Below are 24000 nucleotides of genomic sequence, written 5' to 3' on the forward strand. Positions count from 1 at the left end.
TTTTGTTCTATATTGCATTGTTATACCTTCCTAAACTTTTTATTCTTTACAAACAATACACAATGCTTCAAGCGAACTACAATACTCTCCTATTATTATTATTATTATTATTATTATTATTATTATTATTATTATTATTATTAAGACAACGAGATGGCAGAATGGTTAGCATGCTGGGCACAAAATGCTTAGCGGCATTTCATCTGTTCTCAATTCAAATTCCGCTGAGGCCGACTTCGCCTCCCATTCTTTCGAGGTCAATGAGATAAGTACCAGTTTAGCTCTGTGGGGGCGGGGACATAAACACACCAACACCGATGGCAGGGGGGGGACAAACACAGACACATATATATATACATATATTAATATATATACATACACAGACACATATATATATATACATATACATAATAATAATATTAGGGATAAAATCCAAAATTACAGGTAAAAACTCAATTAAAATCAATTAGTAGTCATTTTATTATCTTTATCTTATGATATTTACTTTGTATTATATTATACTTATCTATTGTGCTTTTAATTATTAATTTTACTATATGTGACAGTGGATTTTCATCGATGAGTTCATGAAGCTTGGTTCATTTCCCTAAAACTATATATATACATATACATATACATATATATACATATATATATATATATATATATATATATATATATATATATATATATATATATACATATATATATATACATATACATATATACATACATATATATACATACATACATATATATACATACATACATATATATACATATATATATATATATACATACATATATATACATACATACATATATATACATACATACATATATATACATACATACATATATATATATACATATATATATATATATATATATACATATATATATATATATATACATATATATATATATATATATATATATACATATATATACATATATATACATATATATATATATATATATATATATATATATATATATATATATATATATATATATACACGACAAGCTTCTTTCAGTTTCCGTCTACCAAATCCACTCACAAGGCCTTAGTCGGCCTGACGCCACAGTAGAACACACCTGCCCAAGGTGCGCTGCAGTGGGACTGAACCTGGAACCATGTGGTCGGGAAGCAGGCTTCTTAACACACTATATTTAACTGTGCGTGTATATTCCTTATTTTTGCTTCTAGTGTCTTCTGTCTTTCTGTTAGAAACGTTTACCTGGGAATTTACTTAAAGTGAAATAAAAGAATCGTATGCAATAGATAAGTCGTCTTAATAACATATTTCTGTGTACCAGACCTTTAGCTGTTATTTTGGCACTGTCATGGTATTAGCTGTTATTTTGGCACTGTCATGGTATTAGCTGTCAGAAGTGAAAGTAGAAAAATCTGACAAGGAACGTTACTGCTGGTTTGAGTTGATTCTTTGGCTACTGACAGCTAATACCATGACTGGCCGGAGCGAGCTATATGTCTGTCTCTCTCTCTATCTATCTATCACTCGAAAGTTATTGGAACAAATTCGACACCTATATCCATGCGTTTGAAAACACACAGAGTATAAGGGTACTACTGAAGCAGAGTGGTCCCGAACACGCAGTCGCGCGTCCGCGCTAGCTAGTCGTGAGTGGTCGATCCTATTATTTTTAAGCTTCAAACTTCATTTGTTTTCTATTTTGATAAATTCTCTCTGTTGAAAATTATATTTTTATATTTTAAATAATTTGCAATTTCAGGAAATATGTTTTTATATTAAATTTGCGTTTTCTAATTTGATAAATTCTACGGACACAAACAGAGGTGAACGAGTGATAGATAGATAGATATATATATAGAGAGAGAGATAGTGAGATAGACAGACAGACAGACAGATAGATAGCTCCGGCCAGTCATGGTATTAGCTGTCAGTAGCCAAAGAATCAACTCAAACCAGCAGTAACGTTCCTTGTCAGTTCTACTTTCACTTCTGACAGCTAATACCATGACAGTGCTGTTATTTTTAGCATAACAAGTTTTCTGGTGAGGGCTTCATTTGCCTTCATTGCCTGTTTGTTGCTTCGGTAGAAATCTACGGATGACTTGTGGCTGGTGTGTTTACGTCCCCGTAACATAGAGGTTCGGTGAAAAGAGACCGATAGAATAAGTACTAGGCTTACAAAGAATAAGTCCTGGGTTCGATTTGCTCGACTATAGGCGGTGCTCCAGCATGGCCGCAGTCACATGACTGAAACAAGAGTATAATTGTTCTGTTTGGTACAGACGGACTATATGTAATCTGAACCTTTCCCCCCCTTATTTATTAATTTTTTTACGGAATCCCACGTTTTAGGCTGAGATTCCGATTCTGAAAAAAAAATTTTTTTTTAATTTCACCCCCCCCCCCACCAAGCAGGCTATTTACATGCTAGAAATAACAGCCAAATCTCACAAAACTAGTGTTAGGTTTAGGGTTAGGGTTAGAGTCAGGGTTAGTGTTAGGGTTAGGGTCAGGGTTAGGGTTAGGGTTTGAGTTAGGGTTAGGTTTACCCTGTGGATCTATATAAAAACCTAGGGGGGGGGGGGGAATCGAAATTTTGAAATTGAGTTTTTGGAAAAAAAATTTTCAGAATCGGAATCTCCATAGCTTAAAACGTGGGATTCCGTAAAAAAAAATAATAAAATAAGGAGGGAAAGGTTCAGATTACATATAGTCCATCTGGACCCTAGAAATAGCAGCCAAATGTCGAACAAATGACAGGACATCTGAGACACAAAGTATTAAAAAATTAAATGCTTTCATTGTTTAATACTTACGGAAATGGTTTTATAAAGGACCGTGTTGTTAGAAGTGCATCAGGTGGTAGAGAAATGTATCATAAATGTGTTTGGGAGTTAATTAAGAGAAATTCGGGCACCAGGTACGTGTGTCTAAGTTTAATGAATAGAAATGATTTTAATGCGCCTGCGTAACTCTTAGATGAATTCTTTGCCGTAAATCATCATTATTAAATGAAGGGGATTCTTAATCTATAAAAGAATAATAATAATCGTTTCGGATCTTTTTTAAAACGGGGGCCACATTTTTCATTAATGTTTTACGTAGTGTTTTTGGTACGGAAAGACTTTCAAACTTCGTATACTTATCTATTTTGTGTTATAGAACAGAAAAATATTTTTGTATTCGAATTTATTTCATGTAAAAAATTGTCTTATTTCGATAATTTCAACCAATCACTGACGTCCATTCAGTGGATATACATTAAGTGCCGACTTCATAAACAAACGATTCTTCGTTTTATTTGCTTTTTTCATTTTAAATTTGCTTTAACCCTAACCCTAACCCTAACCGTAGGGTTAGGGTTAGGGTTAGGGTTAGGGTTAGGGTTAATTGTTTCAGAATCGTTTGTTTATGTAGTCGGCACTTAATGTATATCGGCTGAATGGACGTCAGTGATTGGTTGAAATTACAGAAATACGACAACTTTAACATGGAATAATTTATGGATTTCTTTTTTTTTAAAGAAGACTAAGAGAAAAAGATGCTTTATATGACACATTCTACCAGTGTTCCAAGTTTCAAAGTGTTTCGTTAATGAAAAATGTGGCCCCCGTTTTAAAAAAGATCCATCGTTTCTACTATAGGATCAAGGCCTGAAGTTTGGGACAGTGGGTAAGTCAATTACATCGACCCCAATACTCAACTGGTACCTTTTTTTCTTTATAATGTTTTCGCCTGTCATAGAATTTGTAGCAACACAGAAGACAACCCCTTTTTTGATGGTTCGTCTGCTCAGGCAGCACTGTCTTCTGGCTACAAAATCTCTGTGAAGCCGCTATAAGGTTGCTTCACCAGCTTGAGACAGCACCCAAATTTACCTCAAATTACCCCTTTCAATTTTTGAAAATATGTTATCGTCTACTCTGTAATGTAACGCGTAATTTTACACATTATGGAGGTGTAGATGTCTGTAAATATGTCGATATTACACAAAGTTGTGGAATGTAATTTTAATAACAAAAATTTAAAACGAAATTTCAGTTGTTCAGATAAATTTTTATAACTACAGCTAAATCCGTATAGGAATGTATAATAGTTAAGTTCTCAATCTCAAATATCAATTGTTTAAGTAACTTCTGTAGCTGATGCTGTTTCTCTGTTATTTCAGGGTATTGGATGACTTTGTTATTCAAGAATTATATATTACCTCGGATTTATCATCTTTTAAAGATTAACAGCACGTGATAAAGAACAGATATTCCAATCATTATCATCGTTTAACGTCCGCTTTCCATGCTGGCATGGGTTGTCCGATTTGATAAAGAGCTGGCCGGGCAGAAAACTACACCAGACTTCTGTGTTTGTTTTGGCATGATTCTTTACGGTTGAGTGTCCTCCATTAACTCACAGCTTTCAAATTTTGATGATGTGATTGTGTATTTTCAAAATGACATTGTCGGGTAGGTGTAAGAGGCTGAGTCTGGCTACTTTAAACTTAAAATAGGTAGAATATTTGGGCCAGATATGGCTGGTTTAAATGCTAAAGGGTTAACTAAATGTGTATCTATTCATATAGATGTGTGACTATCAATGTGACAATTCATAAGAACAATAAGCATTTTTTTTGCCTCCTCCTAAATTGGTGTTTGTGTTGTGGGCATTTTCCCTGGCAATAATGAAGCTATAAGGAACACTCTCTACAACTGTATATAGATATTCATACAGAAATGGAGATAGAACAGTGTGATAACAGCCTCCCAACTCTATAGTTTATGTCACCACATCTCAGGTAACTTACCTGTGACATTTTTTTTCTTTGTTTGTAATAAAAGCAATTTTTTCCAGATTTTGAATTTGTTTTGCATGAATTTTGTTATGAAAGTGTTAAAACCAATAGGTGTGGCTGTGTGGTAAGAAGCTTAATTCCCAACTACATGGTTCTGGGTTCAGTCCCACTGCATGGCACCTTGAGCAAGTCTTTTCTATTATAACCCTGGGCCGACCAAATCCTTGTGAGTGGATTTGGAAGATGGAAACTGAAAGAAGCTCATTGTTTATATATATATAAACCATTATCATCACCATTTAATATCTGTTGTCCGTGCTGGCATGGGTTGCAAGGCTCCAATCTGATCTGACAATGTTTCTACAGTTGGATGCCTTTCCTAACGCCAAACACTCCGAGAGTGTGTGGTGGGTGCTTTTTACGTGCCATCAGCACAGGGGCCAGGCAGGCAGGCCTGGCAACAATCACATTCAGATAGTACTTTTTATGTGCCACCGGCATGGGGACTAATTGGGGGTACTGGCATTGGCTACGTTCGGTCGGTGCTTTTTACATGCCACCAGTACAGGAGCCAGTCAGGCGGACCTGGCATTGACCACTTTTGGATAGTGCTTTTTACGTGCCTCTGGTACGGGAGACAGTCAGTGGGTGCTGGCATCAGCCATGTTCAGATGGTGCAGCCATGCTGGAGCACTGCCTTTAGTTGCACAAATCAACCCCAGGACTTATTCTTTGTAAGCCTGGGACTTGTTCTATTGGTCTCTTTTACTGAACTGCTATATATGTTTTACTTGTTTCAATCATTTGACTGTAGCCATGCTGGGGCAAAGCCTTGATGAGTTATTTACGGAGACATAAACACACCAACACCAATGGCAGGGGGGGGGGAACAAACACAGACACACATATATATATACATGAAGACCCTGCACACTGTGCTCAGGCTCAAGAGGACCAGACGGACCACCGAGACAAGGCAAATGCCACCAGTGCTGTAGCCACAGCCACTGCTGAGGGCTGCAATGGCCATGGTGAATACAGCCAACGCAGCACCACACCAAACGACAGAGACAGGAGAGCAGACAAGAAGACGGTGAACACAAACACAAACAGGCTTCAAGCCCAAGCACGTCATACAGAGAAAAAGAAAAAGAAACAGATCTGTAAATTCTACCTAAATGGTACCTGCTGGCACGGGGAAAAGGGGCGAAACTGCAAATTTGCCCACCCCAAACACCACCAGCTAAACAAGGTAGATAACCACTTAAAACAAAATAAGTGGGAGACCAGAAAGCTTAACCCTACATACACATAATCCACCGAATACCAACAGGACTCACAAAGAGAGAAGTCCGTATATTCCTTCTGCTCCCAGCAAGAGGCTGTATGCAGGGGCTGTACGAACTGCAGCAGCTGACCAGCAAGCTTTTTTAAGCATGGCCCAGAAAATGGTGCATCAGTTAACTTGGATGCAGAGGGTGCAGAGTCAACACCACATGAACCATTATCCAAGACCACCACAGATGGTGGATCAGGGATGGCCACCGCTAACACCAGGAACCCCTGCACAGATATCACACCCATATTCCTACTGAATATCCGGGGCCTATTACGAACAGGCGGCAAAGACAAGTTTCTATACTTGAAAGACCTAGTTACATGCAATCAAGCAATATGCATGGTGCTTACTGAAACGCATCTAACACCTAATATAGCAGATGCGGAGATAAACATACCAGAGTATGCCGTGCTCCGAACAGACAGGAGGGATAGAAGTCATGGGGGAGTTGCAATGTACATCCGAGAAGATGTCACACCCCTACTACTCCTATCACACTCAAACTCTATCTGTGATACTTTAATAGTACACATAAAACAGATTGATGTAGTTGTATGCTCAACATACCGTCCACCAAATACCGCAAAGCAGGAGGGTAAATTTGAGGACAGCCTCAGACGCATAGAAGAGGTCTTGACAAATCTGGACCAACACATCAATATACTTTTCCTAGGTGACTTTAACCTCCCAAATGTTAAATGGCCTGAAGGTCACATCCTCTCTGGGATGTCACTGCATGAACAAAGCCAGGCAAAATCATTGCTAGAACTATCCAACATGCTGTTCATGGAACAAGTGATACTCCAACCAACCAGAGGAAGCAATATTTTAGATCTCTGCTTCACAAACAATGTGAGCCTAATCCATAATGTGAAAATAACGCCCACATCTCTCTCAGATCATAACATTATAGAATTAACTATGTATGGTCCTAGGCAACCCACTGACACCCACCCCACCAGGAGGACTCAAGCAATATCCAACCTGAATTTCCACAGGGCAGACTGGAAGTCAATTCGCAGAGAGATTCGAAATCAAAACTGGCATGACAGCCTTTCTATACAAGACAATGACCTCAAACTAAGTCATTTTATGTCAACTATACAAGGCATATGCACCAAATACGTGCCATATAGAAAGACCAGCAAACATGCCAATAGAATCCCTAGAGACAGGAAAATCCTTATGAGACACAGAACAAAGGTCTCAAACCAGTTAAATAGGAAAAGGGCTAAATTAAAACTGTTAGAAATAGAAAACAAGATTAAACTCTCCCGTGAAAAAGAGAGAGCAGAGAAGGAGAAGAGAGCAGTAGAAAGCATAAAAACAAACCCCAAGGCTTTCTATAGATTTGCAAAAGAGACTGCTACGGTACAGTATAAGATAGGACCCCTATTCCTGCCTAATGGCTCACTGACTGCGGATCCCACATGGATAAGTGAAGTGCTCAGTGCACAATTCAAGAGTGTCTTCACTTCTCCTCTGAGTCACATGCAGATAAAGAACCCAGCTGATTTCTTTGACAATAGCACTCAGCAGAAAAAGACTGCATCCATTACCTACATTGACATTGAAGAGGAAGATGTAATAGCTGCCATAAATGAAATGAGCTTAAATTCGGCAACTGGCCCCGATGGTTTCCCGGCTGTCCTCTTAAAGTCGTGTAAACAAGAATTAGCAGGACCACTCCAGATACTCTTCCAGAGTTTCCTTGCAAATGGTAAACTTCCCAAAAAGCTGAAGGAAGGCACCATATGTCCTATCCATAAAGGCGGAAGCAGAGCAGAGGCTGGGAACTACAGGCCCATCTCTCTGACTTCACATATTAGCAAAGTCATGGAACGAATTGTCAGAAAGAGATTGATTGCGTCCCTAGAAGAAAATGACTTGCTGAATGAGACCCAGCATGGTTTCCGTCCAGGTAGAAGCTGCCTCACGCAGCTCCTGCAGCATTATGACTGGGTCCTGAAGCAGCTACTTGACCATTCAAATGTTGATGTGATATATCTCGACTTTGCAAAAGCCTTTGACAAAGTTGATCATGGCTTGATATGTCACAAGCTGCGAAACCTTGGTATAACCTGCGCTACAAGGCCACAAGTGCCTCCCAACTGGCATACACAGAACCTGGAGGTACTGCAATCCCAGAACCACAAGCCGTGAGAGACCTGGGCATCAACATGTGTAGTGATGCATCATTTCACATGCACATTGTCAAGTTGACAGCAAAGTGCAGACAGCTGGCGGGGTGGATACTGAGGACATTCCGTACAAGGGATCAAAAAGTCGTGTTGACTCTATGGAAGACATTTGTCCTGAGCCGCCTAGACTATTGCTTTCAGTTGTGGTCACCACACAGTGTCAAACGGACAGCAGAACTCGAGGCAATTCAGAGGCACTATACAAAAAAGATCGCCACAGTCCAGCAGATGAACTACAGGGAGCTACTGCAGGCACTAGGTCTCTACTCCCTGGAACGCAGGCGGGAGAGATATGTAATAATATACATATGGAAAATACTGGAAGGACTGGTGCCGAACTTTGGCATCAAGTACTACAGGAATGCCCGCACGGGTCGCCACTACATGGTGCCAAAGGTGCCGTCCACTGCATCTCACATAAGAACAAGATACTGCAGCAGCCTCGGATTCAGAGGACCTCAGCTCTTCAATGCCCTGCCAAAACATTTGAGAGACCTGCAAGACACGGATGTGGAGGTCTTCAAGACAAAATTCGACGCTTTCCTCTCCACGATACCAGACGAACCAATGGCTCGAAATGAGACACAGTTTAGGGCAGCGATGTCAAATTCTCTTATACACCAGATGTGCCATCAAAACTCTTGATTGGACTATATCAGGTGCAGGAGAAGAGCCATGCAAGGAACGTGAAGAGAGCAAAGCATAAAGGCAGAAAATCACGATGGTGCTCCAGCATGACCACAGCCACTTGGCTGAAACCCATAAATAAATAAATAAATACATATATTAATATATATACATATATATACATACACACACACATATATATATATTGGCATATACATGATAATAATATTAGCTGTTATTTTTAGCATAACAAGTTTTCTGGTGAGGGCTTCATTTGCCTTCATTGCCTGTTTGCTGCTTCGGTAGAAATCTACGGATGACTTGTTCAGAAAGTAGCTAACACAATGATAATTTACTCAGGTACATATCAGTGGTGAAATGGTCAGAAGGAACGGTCATGATGTTTATAGTAATGCAGAGAATGATGTAACCGAGCAGATACTATCATCTATGGCTGGTTGATTTTCAGGAAAATACTGGACACAAGGAGATACCTGATGGCATTTCTGAGGGGCAACTCTTTTGTCGCTTCTTTAAAGACAAAATTCTATCGGCATAACTACAGGGTTTTACCCCCCAGACTTTGAGAAGTCATAACTTTCAGAAAAATGAATTTTTTTTAATGAAATTTTCTACGCATATAGTATTAACTATGTAGAATCAGAATATACAAAAATTTCTGGTGAAAGTTTTTTGGAATGGGGGTGGGGGAAAAAATTCATTTTTCTGAAAGTTATGACCTCCCAAAGTCGGGGGGGGGGGGTAAAACCCTGTAGTTATGCCATTCTATCGTTGTCAATGAGATAAATATATATGCTAGTCGGGTGAAGGCTAAGAGAAGGCCAGGTGCCGGCACCTCCTCGTATATCAACACATCGAAGGACACCACTTTCGAAAAAAAAAAAAAAATGATATTTGTAGCAATTTTGTTTTTGATTAGATTCACTAAACATTCATCATTTGAGAAGGAAGAGGGGACTTTGGAGGAAGTTATCTTGTGCCAGGTAATGAAAGGTAAGAGACAGAAACAGGTGTGTTGCCGTAGCAGAGTGTAAATAATAAAAATAGAAGAAAGGTGAGAGAAAGAAGAAAGAAGCTTTTTGGTTTGTTGAGGTTTTAAGTATTTCAGTTTTAATTAGAAATTCTTCCTAAAATGAAATTTACTTTGTTTTGGAAGTTTTAAGAAAAATTAGAAAAAAAAATAAAAAAAGGAGATCGGTAAAGCTGTTTTTATGACTGAGCTTTTGCTTGGATAGCTTTAAGTATCTTATTTTTAAATACATTTTCAAAGCTGTCTTGATGGCCGTGTGGGTAACGACGCTGGATGGAATGCTCGCAACATGTTGAAAGCAAGTTCAATACCCGCTGGGGTTTATGAACACGTTTGTGTCTAGTTAAGTCGCTACTTTGAGAGAAGGACTTACCACAGATATCGCAGTGAAAGGGCTTTTCTCCTGTACAAATACCTTGTTGAAAAGTCAATGGCACTACTTTTAAAGAACGACCTACCACAGATATCACAGTGATATGGTTTCTCTCCTGTATGAACACGTTTGTGTCTAGTTAAGTCGCTACTTTGAGAGAAGGACTTACCACAGATATCGCAGTGAAAGGGCTTTTCTCCTGTACGAATACCTTGTTGAAAAGTCAATGGCACTACTTTTAAAGAACGACCTACCACAGATATCACAGTGATATGGTTTCTCTCCTGTATGAACACGTTTGTGTCTAGTTAAGTCGCTACTTTGAGAAAAGGACTTACCACAGATATCGCAGTGAAAGGGCTTTTATCCTGTACGAATACCTTGTTGAAAAGTCAATGGCACTACTTTTAAAGAACGACCTACCACAGATATCACAGTGATATGGTTTCTCTCCTGTATGAACACGTTTGTGTCTAGTTAAGTCGCTACTTTGAGAGAAGGACTTACCACAGATATCGCAGTGAAAGGGCTTTTCTCCTGTACGAATACCTTGTTGAAAAGTCAATGGCACTACTTTTAAAGAACGACCTACCACAGATATCACAGTGATATGGTTTCTCTCCTGTATGAACACGTTTGTGTCTAGTTAAGTCGCTACTTTGAGAGAAGGACTTACCACAGATATCGCAGTGAAAGGGCTTTTCTCCTGTACGAATACCTTGTTGAAAAGTCAATGGCACTACTTTTAAAGAACGACCTACCACAGATATCACAATGATATGGTTTCTCTCCTGTATGAATATGTATGTGTATAGTCAAGTTATTACTTTGAGAGAATCGCTTGCCACAAACATCACAGTGGAAAAGTTTTTCTTGTGTATGAATACGCATGTGTTTAGTTAAATCATTACTTTGAGAGAATATCTTACCGCAGGTACCACAGTGAAACAGCCTTTCTTCTGCATGAATACGTTTGTGAGAAGTTAAAGCAATAATTTTCAAGAACAACCTACTGCAGGTATCACAATGATATGGCTTCTTTCCTGTATGAATACGTTTGTGTCTAGTTAAGTCGCCACTCGCAGAAAATGAGTTATCACAGTTATCACAGTGAAATGGCTTCTCTCCTGTATGGAAACGTTTGTGTTTAGTCAAGTTACATCTTTTAGAGAATGACATTTTACAGTCATGTGATAATTTTTGTCTCTCCTTTTCCCTATCTTCAGGAAAAGTCAGCTCCTTTAGTTTCTCGCTTTTTTCCATTATTTTTCTTCTCAAATCACAATATATATATTTTTTTTTTTTGCTTTTTTTGCTTTTATACTCTTTCGTTTACAAATATTTTGACTGTTGTATTTTTATCCAATGTTACTTTTGTCCCAAAACACTTTAATAAATTTATCCAAGTAATCTGTAAACAGACTCATCTTGTAGGCACTCCAGCCAGTGATGTCCTGCTAATAACAGAGGAATTCTACCATAGATTTATAGAAACAATCTTCTATATCTGCTCTGTACAATATTTCCATTTTGGTCTTTAAAAGATGATAAATAATGAGAATGTATCTTCTGCTATTCCAATGTCATCTGATATTCTGAAATAATAAAGAAACAACAGTGTAACATATAGAGGCTACTTAAAAAATACAGATTCAACAATTGAAAATTTAGAACATTTCAATAGAGATAAAGTTTTATGAATAAACATAACCTTGACAATTGAATGTTTGTCATTTAGTAAGATTAGATGATCTGTGTCAGACGTATATAAATTAATATATACATATATATATATATATATATATATATATATATATAAACAAATAGTAAATGAGTATATGCATATATACGTACAGGTATGTGTGTACCGACATCCACCTGTATGTATAGGTGCATATCTGGGTACAGGACATTGCAAACAAAACGTAGACGAGAAAACACACAAGCCACATGGAGAACATTCTACTTCATCAACTACCCCCGTTTTAACCCCGGCGTTTCAAAGAGCGGGGCAGGACGCATCGTTAAAACGGCTCTTCCCATGGACCGCAAATTAAATTTGTATACACAAATTAAATCTAGCCATGGAGGAATGTAGTGGCGGACAAAAAACAAGACAAGAAAACAAACAGAAAAGGCTTTACGGCCAGACGAGAAAAATATATATATATATGACTGGCCTTTGTAGGGTTTTCGAGCGAGATCGTTGCCAGTGCCCCTGGACTGGCTCTTGTGCGGGTGGCACATAAAAGACACCATTTCGAGTGTGGCCGTTTTCGTGCGGGTGACACGTAAAACCACCCACTATACTCTCTGAGTGGTTGGCGTTAGGAAGGGCATCCAGCTGTAGAAACTCTGCCAAATTAGATTGGAGCCTGGTGTTGCCATCCGGTTTCACCAGTCCTCAGTCAAATCGTCCAACCCATGCTAGCATGGAAGGCGGACGTTAAACGATGATGATGATGATATATATATATATATATATATATATATATATATATATATATATATATATATATATATATATTATATATATATACATATATATATATATATATATATATATATATATATATATATATCTGCTATGTCAAGATGGACTTATATTTTCTTCCTCACATTTGGATTTTATGTATACTCTCTCCCACTTGGTTTTAATATGTTGCCACATTTGTAATATGTTGCCACATTTGTAATATGTCTTTCTTCTGCATTTTTTCGTGCAGCTGAAGATTGCTCTTCATATTGCATTTAAGGTAATGCTCACATTACTTAAATAAATTGAAGTAGCATGAAACGTGCGTACTGCAATCACTTTTGAAATCCGTGTTGCTTATTGTTTGATTTTAATCACCCATCCTTTTGGGATGCGATATTCGGGTGCCTTCGCATAAGTACCATATTCAAGCCTTGAATCTATATCTAAACCATACAAATATATATATATATATATATATATATATATATATATATATATATATATATGTGTGTGTGTGTGTGTGTGTGTGTGTGTATACATATGTGTAAAGTTATATGACCTGTGTCAGATGTATATAGAGTGACCAGCTCTGCATCATATGTTACCCACCAGTACAACTGCCACACCCAGAGATGACCAATCAGGAAACCAGTAACACAGAGGAGGTATCCAGCTTTCCGAATATTACCACCATAGATGATGACCAGCCCCGCACCATGTTATAACAGGCCACACCCACACTAACGCTGGCAGCATCATCGCCAAATGGTGTGACCAACAGCATCCCCAGGCCTGGAGCCTATCAGAGATATATCAGGAGTGCGAATATAGCCACATCCCAAGTTTGTAAAAATATCAGATCAGCAAATGCAGCTTTCGAACATTGCTTCTGCAACCACTAATTATCCTTCTGAGTTCCAGAAAGTCATTTTGTCACATCCCTGGCCAGCCATATGTGGGGACCTCAAAGATCGAGGGGCCTCATGTGATATCAGGTAGAAAATAATAGAACATCCAGGCCCATATATTAATGAGAGTGACCGGACCGTTGCAAAATCTGCATTGCGGGCAGAACCAAACTTCTTTAGAACTACGCTAAACCTGGCACATCAATTAATCATAAAGAAATTTTCAATAAAAGTGTCCATTTCAAGTGATACCTACTGGAAAATAGGATCTCCCCTATTTGCTGGGTAGGCTATTATGAGACTGTAAAGGTTTTTTATCCTCAGGTCCAGGGGAGATATCTTGTCCTCATTGTTTTTATACGATAGCTATTAAATCTCAATATCTGAGCATTTCCTCGTGTCTATGTGGTAGAATTTTTTTTGGTCTGTATAGAGTCTGCTGAGCTGTCTACAAGGCAGTGGCCTTCGTAGATACGAAACTTTTGGTAACTCTATGACCAGAATTTAAATTTTTGTTTATATAACTTCTGTTCTATTCTTCGGAGTGGGTTTCTTTTCTGATATATGTTTCATTGACTATATATACATATATATATATATGGGTTCATCTTATGGAGTTACTACCTACACCTTTTCTACAGATTGAGCAGGGCAATCTACCTGAAGGCGTTTGTGATGTGTTCACCTTCCTACTTACTAGGACTTTGGTTTTTGCAACATTGACTCTAAGGCCCTTTGAGTCTAAACCTTGCTTCCACACCTGAAATTTCTTCTATAAGATCAAGGTCATCAGCATAGAGGAGCTCCCAGAGGCAGCCTGTCTTGAACTCCTCTGTTATTGCCTGGAGGATTATGATGAATATGAGGGGGTTGAGGGCTGATCCTTGATGAACCCCTACTTCTACCCAGAATTATTCGCTATACTCATTGCCAACCCTTACCTTACTAACGGCATATCTGTACAAGGCCTGTACAGCTTTTATTAACCACTCATCAATCCCCAGTTTCCACATCGCTCACCAGATAAGGGATCGGGGGACCCTGTAAAAGGCTTTCACTAAGTTAACAAAAGCCAAATATAGTGGTTTGTCTTTGGCTAGGTATTTCTCCTGCAGTTGCCACACCAGGAACATAGCATCAGTGGTGCTTCTACCTGGCACAAAACTGAACTGCATCTCATCTAAGCAAACTCTCTCCCTAATTAGTTGGGCTGTGATCCTCTCTGGGACCTTCATCGCTTGATCCACCAGTTTGATACCCCTGTAGTTATTTCTATCTAAAGCATCACCTTTGCCTTTGTAGGAGCTGACTATGCCAGTCAATGGGTATGATTCTTTTATGAACTACCTGGTTTACAATACGGGTGACTAAGCTATGACTCACACCACCAGATTTTATATATATATATATATATATATATATATATATATATATATATATGTATATAGCTAGATTGATGAACTGACAGCTACAGAAACAGACAGAATTACACACACACACACATACATACACAGACATTGACACACCTACACACACATGCATGCACGTGCATACGTATATGCATAAATGCAAACACATTCAGAGCAGGTTGTCAAGCAACACCCTGTTTCTAAACTAGCAAAAGAAAGAAAAACATAAAAATGCTTGCAACTGAAAACTGGGTCATAGAATTGTACACCTATCGAGTGAGATAGTGTACATTTATTCTTGTCTATATATTTGCATGTCCGTATATATTTCCACTCTATATATCATTACCTATGTTTCTATATAATATATATATGCATATATGTATGTATGTATGTATGTATGTATGTATGTATATAACAAACAAGTTAAGAATAATGGTTATTACAGCTGCTTCCAGTAGTCATTGTACGTACGTTACGGATATATGTTTACGCAATTGATCAATCGATCAATTTAGTCAAATTGAATGACCTAAGAAAATTAATGCTTTTTTCATCAGAGCCATAACCAGAAATGGCCCTGAAGTAAAAAGCGTTAATTTCTTTAGTATATATATATATATATATATATATATATATATATATATATATATATATATATATATATATATATAAATATATCGTGTGTGTGTGTGTGTGACTGCGTGTGTATGGTTGGTGATTTTCTTTCTTTCTCCGTCTTCCATTCTCTGGACTTTTTCGATATTTCTGATGAAGAGCTGCGCATCCTCTTTCTTTTCCTTTGTTTCCTGAGCATCCTATAACACAGTACTTGTTCCACATCCTCGAGTTGTTGTTTTTCTTGCTTGTTCTTGTTTGGATTGATTATATATATATATATATATATATATATATATATATATATATATATATATATATATATATGTATACACATATATATATATATATATATATATATACATATATATATATATATATATATATATATACATATATATATATATATATATATATATATATATATATATATATATATATATATATATATATATATATACATATATTTATATATATATATATATATATATACATATATTTATATATCTATATATATACATATATTTATATATCTATATATATACATATTTATATATCTATACATATACATATATTTATATATCTATATATATATACATATATTTATATATATATATATATATACATATATATATATATATATATATATATATATATATATATATATATATATATATATATATATATATATATATATACATATATTTATATATATATATATATATACATATATTTATATATATATATATATATACATATATTTATATATCTATATATATACATATATTTATATATCTATATATATACATATATTTATATATCTATATATATACATATTTATATATCTATACATATACATATATTTATATATCTATATATATATACATATATTTATATATCTATATATATATACATATATTTATATATCTATATATATATACATATATTTATATATCTATATATATACATATATTTATATATATATATATATATATATATATATATATATATATACATTTATATATATATATATATATATATTTATATATATATATTTATATATATATATATATATATATATATATATATATATATATATATATATATATTTATATATATATATTTATTTATGGTAGTCTGACCTTAGAGTCCCTCATAGCGTGAGGCATTCTTGTATAGTAATGCCCTTATATAAATATATATATAGTTTGGGAATAAATGATGGATTTTTTTCCCCTTGTGAGGTTTTTTTCACGCTAGCTACTTGATAAACTCTTGTAAAAGAATTCATCCTATTATTGAATTTAAATATATATATATATATATATATATATATATATATATATTTATTTATATATACGAGGAGTGTTCATGAAAGATTTTTGCCTGAACCACTTCTGTTTATTGCAGGAAATGGAACTGGTACACGTAAAATCATTAATAACTCTACATGTCACATTATAAATTGCAGCTTTCCACTAGTATTCGTTTGTCTTTTACAGCTGTTGAAGTGGACTAAGATGTTACAATGGTCGTCTCCTTCGTTGGACAAGAAACTCGGCTTGGGAAGACCTGTTGGGACAAGCAAAAGCGAAATCGTGATGGCACCTGTGCCCAGCGTCGCCTTCCTGGCACTTGTGTAAAGACATTTGAGTGAGATCGTGCCAGTGCCGCTGGACTGGCTCCTGTGCAGGTGGCACATAAAGTACACCATTTTGAATGTGGCCGTTGCAAGTACTGCGTGACTGGCCCTCGTGCCGGTGGCACGTAAAGTATACCATTTTGATCGTGGCCGTTGCCAGTACCGCGTGACTAGCCCTTGTGCCGGTGGCACGTAAAAGCACCCACTACACTCTCGGAGTGGTTAGCGTTAGGAAGGGCATCCAGCTGTAGAAACTCTGCCAAATCAGATTGGAGCCTGGTGTAGCCATCCGGTTTCACCAGTCCTCAGTCAAATCATCCAACCCATGCTAGCATAGAAAGCGGACGTTAAACGATGATGATGATGATGTAGTTGAATGCAGATCAGTGATCAGATTCTTATACTTGAAATGTCGTACACCAAAAGAGACTTCCGATGACATGAAAGCAGTTTATGGCGATGATGCACCATCATGTGACGTAGTCAGACACTGGCATCGCGAGTTCAAATGTGATCGGACATCGGTGGAAACTGCTCCTATTTCTGGATGACCACCACCACCACCACCATTTGACAGACAGTGTTGGTTCGTTTACATCCTTGTAACTTAGCGGTTTAGCAAAAGACCCAAGGCACCATTAAAATAAATACCAGACTTTTTTAAAAAATAGTAATAAATAAGTAGGCGCAGGAGTGGTTGTGTGGTAAGTAGTTTGCTTACCAACCACATTGTTCCGGGTTCAGTCCCACTGCGTGGCACCTTGGGCAAGTGTCTTCTACTGTAGCCTCGGGCCGACCAAAGCCTTGTGAGTGGATTTGGTAGACGGAAACTGAAAGAAGCCTGTCGTATATATGTATATATATATGTGTGTGTGTTTGTCCTCCCAACTTCGCTTGACAACCGATGCTGGTGTGTTTACGTCCTCGTAAGTTAGCGGTTTGGCAAAAGAGACCGATAGAATAAGTACTAGGCTTCCAAAGTATAAGTCCTGGGGTCGATTAGCTCGACCAAAGGCGGTGCTCCAGCATGGCCACAGTCAAATGACTGAAACAAGTAAAAGAGTAAAAGAGTAAGTACTGGAGCCCTGATTCTTTTGGCTAAAATTCCTTCAAGATGAAGCTCCAGAATGGCTACGGTCTAATGAGTAACACAAGTAAAAAAAAATAAAATATAAAAAAAGTAAAGAAAATAATGTCAATGGTGGTGGGTGGGGGAGATGAGTCAAGAGTCACAGCATTCCATTTTAGATTTGATTACCTGTAATGGCTAGAAAGGTATTTCATCTCTGACTCTTGTAATATATAATTACATACGACCATCCAGACATCTATGTGTATATATGAGTGTGTGTATATATATTTATATATATGTAAATGTGTGTGTGTGTGTGTGTAACTCAGGTGAAATCAACCAAGTCTGTTGCTTGGCAACAATGGGAAGGTGTAGAGGTGAAGAGAGAGAAGAGCTGGTTGTCAGGTACAAATGGAGTTAAGGAGGACAGTTGCCAGACACTGACATAAAGTATATTGGAATGCAACTTATCACAAACAGCAATATGGCATTGTAAACTAGGATTCAACCCTTAGATACAGCAATATTCCACTTTAAAGTAGATAATAGCGAAACACTTTTACTGCGTTTCTGTGCACCATGTGTAACAAACAAAATATTGCACTGTAAACTAGGATTTATTACAAACAGCAATATTCCACTTTAAAGTAGGAAACAACTGAATATCATTAAGTTTGTTTCTGTACATCCTGTAACAAACAGCCATATTGCATTCTAAACTAGGATTCAACCCTTAGAAACAGCAATATTCCACTTTGAAGTAGATAACAGCGAAATACTATTGCTGCGTTTCTGTCCACCATGTGTAACAAACAGCAATATTGCACTGTAAACTAGGATTTATTACAAACAGCAATATTCCACTTTAAAGTAGGAAACAACTGAATATCATTAAGTGTGTTTCTGTACATCCTGTAACAAACAGCCATATTGCATTCTAAACTAGGATTCAACCCTTAGAAACAGCAATATTCCACTTTAAAGTAGGAAACAACTGAATATCATTAAGTTTGTTTCTGTACATCCTGTGACAAACAGCCATATTGCATTCTAAACTAGGATTTAACCTTTACAAACAGTAATATTTCACTTTATGCAGGAAACAACTTTTCAAGGGCAAAACGTTCATAGAAACATAAGCATCATCATCATCATCATCATCTTCTTCTTCTTCTTTATTCCTTTGCTGGTGGCCTGATTCTGATGGGGAGGCTGTCCTCTCAACCAATTTGCTGCTAGACAATGGACGGAATCTGATGATGATGATGTTATTCCATGGTTTCTAATCCATGGCACTGGCCTTAGCATGCTTGAGGCAGAGGAGCCACTACTTCAGGTCTCCTTCAATTTCATGTGACAACTTGCTGGGGCTACCTTACTGGACCCTAGCAGCAGGAAATTTAGACAGTGTCACATGACAACTTGCTGGGGCAGCCTGCTGGGGCCTAGCAGCAGGTATAAAAAGGGGAATTTGACATGACAATCAGTCGGACGCTGACACTCGTTGATGCTGCATCGAAGAGGCCAGGGAATAGAAGAAAGAAGACATGCACCCAACACCAGAGCTGAAGACACCTCCGAAAGGGGGAGGGCCGCCACGTTAAAACGATAGAGGAGTAGGGGCCGAAACCGGACACGGTTCCTCCTGATGATGTCTTGAGCTAACTGGATCCTATAATGGAGCTGTTGTGGTAGCAGACCACGAAACTTGGTTGAAATTCCACCCAATACACACACACACACACATACACAAAATGTGCTGTGTATATATCACCACCACCACCACCACCACCACCACCATCATCATTTAACATTCACTTCTCCATGCTTGGACAGAATTTGTTGAGGCAGATGTTTTTAACAGCTGGATGCCCTTCCTGTCACTCACCCTCACCTCTTTCCAAGCAAGCAAATATTTCCCCAAGGCCAAACATGTATTTCATGAAAGACTGGAAAGCTTCCACAAAGGCAGATGCTGAATTCCAACAGTTAACGTCCCCAATTAGACTCATTAAAAGGGGGCCATCAATGAAAAAAACGTCCAGAATTGGCTAATTACAATGCTGTTGTCTTCTTTCATGACAATGCTAACCCTCAGTTAAATTTTCAGACCCAACAGAGATTGGTATAGCTTAACTGGGACGTCTCATCACACTCATTGTAATCCTCTGACCTTATCCCTTTAGATGACCATTTATTTTAACCCCTCCAAGATTCACTTTATGGGAAGAATTTCAGTTCTTTAGATCAGTGCTCTGCAATCAGCATGCCATGGCACACTGGTGTGCCACGGGACGAGGCTAGGTGTGCCGCAGTGTAACCTGAATACAATTTTTTTTCCCCTTTACTTTTAGTTATATTTTTAGTTCCTGTATGCTTTAGATCAGTGGCTCCCAAACTTTTTCAGGCTGCTGTTCCCTTGGTTCTAAGGCCACATTCCTAATGCCCGACCCTCACCATCACAGACGTATACCATTTTCTGCAGCAAATTCAAAACAGTATTTCACAAATAGGCGCAGGAGTGGCTGTGTGGTAAGTAGCTTGCTTACCAACCACATGGTTCCGGGTTCAGTCCCACTGCGTGGCACCTTGGGCAAGTGTCTTCTACTATAGCCTCAGGCTGACCAAAGCTTTGTGAGTGGATTTGGTAGACAGAAACTGAAAGAAGCCCGTCGTATATATATGTGTATATATATGTATATGTATGTATGTGTGTTTGTGTGTCTGTGTTCGTCCCCCCCACCATCGCTTGACAACCGATGCTGGTATGTTTACGTCCCCGTAACTTAACGGTTTGGCAAAAAGAGACCGATAGAATAAGTACTAGGCTTACAAAAGAATTAGTCGTGGGGTCGAATTGTTCGACTAAAGGCGGTGCTCCAGCATGGCAGCAGTCAAAAGACTGAAACAAGTAAAAGAGTAAAGAGAGTAAAGCTCAAAGTTTGTATGGTAGAAGCAAGGGTGATCGGTTAGGGCAAGTTCAAGAATTAAAGCAGACAGGAACAACTGACCTAAATATATGGGGTTTCTTTGAGAAATTTTTTTGAAAGAGCTTTTTAAATCTGGCATCAGAATGGCAGCTAACCTGCTGTGGAATGGTAAGAATGTTGCAAGAGACAGTACTGAAAGCAAAAGGTGAATGAAACTACAGACCCTGCTGTAAATTGTAAATGTAGAGGCAGTAGGTTTAGAAAAACAGTCAGTAGACGTCAGAGAAATACACACAGGCACACGTACTCACGTACATACACACACACATACACTCGCCCGCACACACAATCAGTGGGAGTAGGACCGTTTATCTTTCTTGCTTGCTTCAGCCATTGTGTTGCGCCATGCTGGAGCACCGCCTTGAACGCTTGCATCAGACAAATCGACCACTGCCTCGATACTTCAACTGTAGACCTCTTTTATTAATGAACTGCAAAGTTAGACGGACGTAAACAAACCGATACCAGTCATGGCAGCACAAACAAGCGCGCGCACACACACACACACACACACGCACACACATCCTGTTTAATTATTAAAACTGCAAAAACACCCACAAAAAAATTACTACTCAGAGTTTCGCAACTGCCCGACGACCATGAACATGAAACTCTGAAGAGCATTTTTTTTTTGTGATGTTTTTGCAGCTTAAATAAAAAAAAAAAGCACATTACTCTACTTCTGGTATTTGGGTACTATTTTTTGCCACCTTGTTCTGCATTTATGTACTTACTCATGTGTGTGTATATATATATATATATATATAAGCAATGTTAATTCTCTAAATGAAGTATTAACAGTAACTGCACGATAAAGTGAAGTATATTGCCACTTAAGTGTGGCTGACCCCTAGGGGTGGATGTTACTGTTGCTTTTAGCCCCAGGAGGACATCTCATCCAGCTGGCTTATCAACACACTACTGTGTCCTGTTTGCCAAGGGAAGTTATCCCTCTCATCGTGATCTGTAGCACGAACGGACCCGGGTTTCAGGGTTATTTCCCTTCGTCAGCGTCCGATAGCCACTGATCTTTGATGAGAGAGATAAATTCTTGGCAATCTTATGTATACTTTTCCAGTGAAATTCTTCACTGATATCGAAAAGGTATATATATATATATATATATATATATATATATATATTACGGAGATGTACTTGCATAGCAAGTGACCTGATCTGAGATCGTGTGCTGGAACGAAAACAATTGCAGCGTGGAAGGTGTTTATAAGCCATGGTCAGCCTTGTCACACTGTGTCACGCAGAATATCCCCTGAGAACCACGTTAAGGGTACACGTGTCTGTGGAGTGCTCAGCCACTTGCACGTTAATTTCACGAGCAGGCTGTTCCGTTGATCGGATCAACTGGAACCCTCGACGTCGTGCCAACCACCACACTCCTAGCCATTCGATGTCTAAAAATATATTTTTATGATTAAAATTGTATTTAAAAAGTTGTTAAAATATTTTATATATTGTTGAAGTACAACTATTGCAGATAAAGTTTAACAAAATCTGACATGGATCCACAGAGGTTCATGCGAACCCCGGTTTGGGGTCAATAAAAACCATAGGGACCAGTACATTGATTTGTGCGGTTGCTATAGTGATGTTAAAACGGTCCTCTCCCTATCACAACTAACGGTAATTTGCCGTCAGCCCTCTCTTCGCTATTATAACTATTGGCACAACCATCATTTCCGTATGGGGTGCTACCGCCTCTACTACCATTACCACCACAACCACCACCATCACTATAAAGGTGTACGCCGCCACCGCCATCATTATCAAAGCATTAATCCTCACCACCACCACCATCACTCTCCTAGCTCCGCCATCACCCCTGCCACCATCACAATGTCAAAGCCTCCCACCACCACGTTCTTTCTTCATACTGCTTGTCCTCCTTTTACTACTACGCTACCACAGTTATTTCATCACCTCCCACTGCTAATATATCATCAGCTCCGCTACTACCGCTATAACTTCTACTCCCACAGCCACTCCTTCAGTGTTCTCTATCACCAGGAAACAGGTGGATTGCTTTGACAACTAAGGGACGGGTGGTTGGTTTTAGTGACTCGGGTATATGCGAAGGAGTGACGGTGGCGATGCATTGATAGATAGATACACACACACACACACACACACACACACACACTCATACATACGCATATATATATATACATATATATATATATATAGATACGTATGCACAGAATATACTAACCATCGGGGTGGTTAGTATATTTTCATTCTTAGATCGTGTCAAAGGGCGGTTGTGGTGGTGAGGGTAGGTACGTAAATACGCACACACACATACATACATACATACATACATATATATATATAAACTCTCACACATACACATAAAGATAGTGTGTATTGTCATCGGGTGGATGGTATAGTGTGTGTGTGTGTATATATAATACACACACACGCACAACGCGCGAGCACAAACATACACACACACACACACATATATATACATATATGTCTTTATATTTCT

At 37.9% G+C, this 24000-nt stretch overlaps 2 protein-coding genes across 2 annotated transcripts in view; one reads left to right on the forward strand and one right to left on the reverse strand.

Moving 5' to 3' along the window:
- The window catches only part of LOC106882704 (nose resistant to fluoxetine protein 6), a 58257-nt gene that overhangs the window by 1623 nt on the left and 32634 nt on the right, over positions 1–24000 (forward strand). The window lies entirely within an intron of this gene.
- The window catches only part of LOC106871794 (uncharacterized), a 39559-nt gene continuing 25608 nt past the window's right edge, over positions 10050–24000 (reverse strand). Inside the window, exon 2 of the mRNA XM_089345810.1 lies at positions 10050–11971. Within this exon, the coding sequence (XP_089201936.1) occupies positions 11049–11639 (591 nt within the window). The 5' untranslated portion in view covers positions 11640–11971 and the 3' untranslated portion in view covers positions 10050–11048. The remainder of the gene's footprint in view (positions 11972–24000) is intronic.

Source organism: Octopus bimaculoides, chromosome 30, assembly GCF_046866305.1.
Source record: "Octopus bimaculoides isolate indiv1 chromosome 30, ASM4686630v1, whole genome shotgun sequence".
Lineage (NCBI taxonomy): Eukaryota > Metazoa > Mollusca > Cephalopoda > Octopoda > Octopodidae > Octopus > Octopus bimaculoides.